Here is a 5,445-nt window from a genome sequence, read left to right on the forward strand (position 1 = left end):
GGGCCCGGGGTTCTCCCCGGCTTCTCCCTGCACGGGGTCTGCTCATCACGGGGCCCGGAGTTCTCCCTGGCTTCTCCCTGTTTCTGTTGTCACTGTTCGACAGGCAGTTTGGGGAAAGGCAGGCACGTGGGGGCTTGGGGAGATTCGATACATTTTCATTTTCTCAATGTTTCCCCCTCAGCTTTATTCTGGTGCCTCAGATAACGTTCAAGCATCAGACTTATTGATGGGGTGGTTCTTCTGTTTGCCCGCATACACTGCATTCTCGGCACATTGAACCTGGAACTTCCATGATGCTCACTTTCTGCTCTAAATGTTATCCTTATTTTTCCATTCCTGCCCCTCCGCAATAGCTTTTAAAGTGGGGACTGTTTAGCTCCAAGAAGCAGAAAGCGTCTAGGTTGCAGTGTCTGGAACCATAAGGATTTCCACAGATCCTGGCCAGTTGGGCAGAGCCTCTGGGCCACCATGGAGAGCACCAATTCCCGTGATTCTAGGCCACTGCACCTGCCGCCCCCACCTCGTGGCTGGAGAGGCGGCTCTCCCCAACCCTGTGGCCCCCGCCTCGTGGCTGGAGAGGCGGCTCTCCCCCGCCCTCACCCATGCTGTTCTAAGTGAGCAGAGCAACGCTGAGCTGCATGTTACCTCTGCCTTTTCCCTGCTTCACTCTGGCCTTTTCGTGTGTGCACGTGTGCTTGCTCACCCAGTCATGCCTGACTCTTGAGACCCCCTGGACTGTAGCCCACCAGGCTCCTCTGTCCACGGCATTTGCTAGGCAAGAACACTGGAGTGGGTTGCCATCTTCCCTCCTCCAGGGGAACTTCTCAACCCAGGGATCGAACCCGCGTCTCCTGCATTGGCAGGCGGGTTCTTCACCACTGAGCCAGCAGGTAAGGCGTTCTGGCCTTTTTTAGGCCCCTTCAAACCTTCACGTGGTTTTGAAATACATTAAGGGAAGACCTGCCGTGCTGCGATTCATGGGGTCGCAAAGAGTCGGACACGACTGAGCAACTGAACCAAACTGAACTGAGGGGAAGATAAGAAAGTCACCTTCAAATACGAGTTTACACAGCCACCACCCAGAGACTGACCTGAGACCCGTGGGTAAAGAGGAAAGCCTGCCCACGTCAGCCCGCTCCTGACCCCATGCCCCCTTGATTGCCCAGCCAACTTATTCTTACCTTGCTGTCCTTTTGGGCCTGGAGGTCCCTGAAGCCCTTTCAGACCCGCAGGGCCCTCGGGCCCAGGGAGCCCTGGTTCCCCCTTGATGATGTTGAACGGACCTGGGGGGCCCGGGGGGCCGGGAAGACCTGTGGGAATCAAGGCAGCCACTGGTCAATTTCACTGTCAACACTCGGGGCAGAAACGGCGTCTGACATGAAACCCAACCAAAAGCAGCGCTTCTCAAAAGGAGAATCCCGATCAAATACACAAGTCACCAGACTCTCACAAGACACAGGGATCTGTTCATGTCTACTATCTAACCTAAAATCCTGCATCCTCGGGACTGGAAGAGACTCAGGTCACCAGTGTCAACTGTCCACAACACTCTGGATGCCCCAACAGACTCTCCCTGTGGTGGAGCTCAACCCTGTGAGGGCCTCGCCTCCCACCTGGGGAGCCCCAACATGTGCAATTAGGATGTTTGCTCTCATCTTTTTTTCTGAAACCCGCCTGACTGCACACCAGAGCCATTGGTCTTAATTTTTTAATGATGACCAAATGTAATCCTCTTCATACTGTTCATGGAAACTGGGAAAGATCGAAGGCGGAGGGAGAAGGGGACGACAGAGGATGAGATGGTTGGAGGGCATCACCGACTTGATGGACATGAGTTTGAGCAAAGTCCAGGAGTTGGTGATGGACAGGGAAGTCTGGTGTGCTGCAGTCCAGGGGGTCGCAAAGAGTCAGACACGACTGAGCGACTGAACTGAACTGAACTGAACGTAACCCTCCTGCTGCCTGAATGGGTCCTGAAATACACGGAGCAATCGTGAGACGTTTGAGGTCTTCCACAGCCTCCCCTCACACGTTTCTCTGTTTATTTTTCCCCTAATCATCCACGTCTCAGTACATTATGGTTACTAACTCCCTCTATCAAGACACGGTCTTTGAAACGAAACGCAGCCCTTGAAATGAGCTCTGGCCCGTGGAGGCCAGGGCAGGATGGAGACCATCTCCTTCCAAGACCAGCTGCATCTCTGGAGCCGCTGGGCACGTCCCGCTCCCCGTGGAGAAGCCAGGCCAGGTGCTTTTCTATAAAGAGCTCCGTGCCGCCCAGCCACAGAGTGTCCAGCCTGCTCGTGCAAGCCGGGTTTCTCTCCGTGTTTTCACAGCTGATTTCCGTCTGCCCTCAGAGCCTGTGAGAGTCTGTGAATCTTGAGCCCCTCATCCCCTCTGTGCTGGATCGACCTCACACACAGATGGAACCAACCTGGCTTTCGGGACAGATCGCTGGTGGAAACGTCAACTAGACTAGCCGCACGCAGCAACAATGCCGAGGAGCGGCCTGAGCATTCTGGGGCACTGTCTCCTCTCGACCACACCCCTCACCTTTCGTTCCCGGGAAGCCTTGGTCTCCTTGGTCACCTTTGACTCCCTGCAGGCCGGGGGCGCCTTTCTGACCTGGAGGAAAGTAGAACATCATCTTTGCACAGAATTCCAAAAGATATCCGTGTACGTGTGAACACACACAAGCATCAGGTTGGCAGAGGCTCATTCAGGTTTATTCTATAAGGCCTTATAAAGCCTGAATGAACTTTTAGCCAACACAGTAGATACATACATACACAAACATTTACACACACGCTCGTGTGTACCTGAATATACACATACACGCATACATCACACACACACACACACACAGGCACAGACACACGCAGTGAACACACTTCCAGTTTATGCTCCTGGAGGAAAAGAGCATTCCTTGTAGTCAGCGATGTAAAACTTTTGAGGAAACTCTCCTTTCTGAAACCCCAGAAGTCACATTTTTCCAAACACGCAGCAAACCCTAAGTCACAACCAGCGGAGAGGCACGCGACTCTGCTTTTGCTAACAATCCGGTTCCCACGGGTCCCCAGTTAGACGGCAAGATGCCTGCAAGCTGAGAACTTGTTTTATTTACCTTTCATTCACATGTACCTGATTTCTCAGTTAAAATCACATTACCTGGAAGCTGGTAGGCACCCCATAAATACTTGCTTAAAACACTAAAAAATTACTGAATGGTGCCAAATGCCCCATGATTTCTCATCGAGGTGCCAGTGATCCCCTGGTTGAAATCAGAATGTCTTTATGCAGCCAAGCATGAGAGCCTACGAATGGGGCTGCCATCCAGAAAGGGCGTTTAAATGTCAAGAGGACAGAAGCTCGTACTGGTCAAGACAGTCTACCAGCAGGAAGCGCCAGGGCTGGGGCGCTACCGGCAGGGAAACGTGTCTTCAGGCAACATCTCCTTGTCTTACCGTGAAACCCTGAAACTCCTGGGGGTCCCATGTCCCCCTTGGCTCCTGTGATTCCTGGAGAGCCGCCAATGCCCTGGAAACGCAAGAGAAGGTCCATCAGGAGCTGCTCAAGGGACGTGAGTCTCCCGAGCAGGCGGCAGCGGGGAGGCCAGGGCAGCCCCTCTGTGTCCCGAAAGCGGCTGCGTGAACAAACGGGGCCTCCCTGGTTTCTTAAAGACGTAGAAAGAATGACAAAACCTCTGTGCGTGCTTACATCAGGAAGCTGGCAATGCCAACGCGTGCTCGTTCACGCTGTCCCTTCTGCTCATCCATCTACGTGGTCAATCCCAGGAGCAGGTGTAAATCTGACATCCTACTGTCCCCACCACACAACACGATGTCATGAGCAGAGTCGAAACTCCCCAAACGTCTGTCGTGGCAACATTTCAACACCGAAGAACCTTCCTCCCCACACTCAACCATAGAGATTTCTCCTTAGCACTGACTTCATATCTTAAAAGCGCTTTTAAATATGGACAAAGAAACATTTAAAAACTAAAGAAGGATTATTTTCCTTTACAATAGAGTGATGTTCTTATATTTTAAAAATATTATCTTAATTTCTAGATATTTCAACATAGTTATTCCTTTCACCATACATAAAAAGTTCTATTGCTTCTTACATATATTTACTTATTTGCTTTATTTTAATAAGGTAACTAAAATAACGTGAACCAGCATTTGTAGATATGTATACATATAATCCAGTAGTCATGTATGGATGTGAGAACTGGACCATAAAGAGAACCAAAAAAATGGATGCTGTCAAATCATGGTGCTGGAGAAGACTCTTGAGAGTCCCCTGGACAGCAAGGAGATTAAACCAGTCCATCCTAAAGGAAATCAACACTCAATATTCACTGGAAGAATTGATGCTAAAGTTGAAGCTCCAAAACTTTGGCCACCTGATGCAAAGAGCTGACTCACTGGAAAAGACCTCAATGCTAGGAAAGATTGAAGGCAGAAGAAGAGGGCGGCAGAGGATGAGGTGGTTGGATGGCATCACTCACTCAATGGACATGAATCTGAGCAAACTCTGGGAGCAGGGAAGGACAGAGGAGCCTGCAGCCCACAGGGTCTCAGAGTCAGACACGACTTGGCAACTGAACAGCAACCTACATACAAAGCACACGTGAACACGCAGACACAGACACTGAAGGGCACCAGGAGCAGAGTGCATGTTGCTGTGTTACCAAGGCTTCCTTTTCGTATCGTTTATACATAGGTTTTTAAGCCAGGCATCGAACTGTAATTTCCAGTATTATAACATTTCCCTTCTGAGGGTTCATGTAAAACTAGATTGTAAGAACTGCTGGAACAGCTGCCTACCATGATTACTTGCCAGAGAGAAGGGATTGACTGAGAGAGGCTCTGGGAGAATAACATACATGCAACACATGTGGATACACACACACACAAGTATTATCTTTTGATCCTTTTCAAAAACAGGACCTGCCAAGGGACAACTCACCGGCATGCCTTGGAATCCTGGGTCTCCCTTGGGCCCTGGAGCTCCTGGAGTGCCCGGCCAGCCTGGGTTCCCCTTGTCACCTTTCAGCCCATCGAGCCCGGGGAGGCCTGGAGGCCCCATGGGTCCCGGATGCCCTAGAGGGAGACACAGACACACACTTGAGGTGGGAGGGTGGTCTGACATATAAGTGTCACTGGAGCGTGCCTGTCACTGCCACCGAGATGCACCCGACTGTTCACAGCCACATCTCGAGCCCTGAAGACATCCAGGAGCTCCTGGAGGGAAGACTCTCTCAGCAGGCAGGAAGTGCTGCTGTAAGCACCCCAGTCTCCGAGTCAAGCGTCCCGTGGGCCCTGTGCTCAGGGGGGGCTGAGCTGCAGTGCAGCCGCCCTGCTCGGGGGGACAGAAGGTCACGCTGGTTTTGAACCACCACCGCGCGTGGCCCTAAACCACCACCGCGCGTGGCCCTAA

General features: G+C 51.7%; 1 protein-coding gene across 1 annotated transcript in view; it reads right to left on the bottom strand.

The window, feature by feature from the left end:
• Positions 1 to 5,445, bottom strand: part of COL4A1 (collagen type IV alpha 1 chain) — a 77,574-nt gene that overhangs the window by 11,027 nt on the left and 61,102 nt on the right. The window contains exons 42-45 of the mRNA XM_040267449.1: positions 4,975 to 5,108; positions 3,465 to 3,537; positions 2,554 to 2,625; positions 1,182 to 1,310 (exon numbers count right to left, since the gene is read on the bottom strand). Coding sequence (XP_040123383.1) covers positions 1,182 to 1,310; positions 2,554 to 2,625; positions 3,465 to 3,537; positions 4,975 to 5,108 — 408 coding nt within the window. The remainder of the gene's footprint in view (positions 1 to 1,181; positions 1,311 to 2,553; positions 2,626 to 3,464; positions 3,538 to 4,974; positions 5,109 to 5,445) is intronic.

The sequence above is a fragment of the Oryx dammah genome, unplaced genomic scaffold, assembly GCF_014754425.2.
Source record: "Oryx dammah isolate SB20612 unplaced genomic scaffold, SCBI_Odam_1.1 HiC_scaffold_24, whole genome shotgun sequence".
Classification (NCBI taxonomy): domain Eukaryota; kingdom Metazoa; phylum Chordata; class Mammalia; order Artiodactyla; family Bovidae; genus Oryx; species Oryx dammah.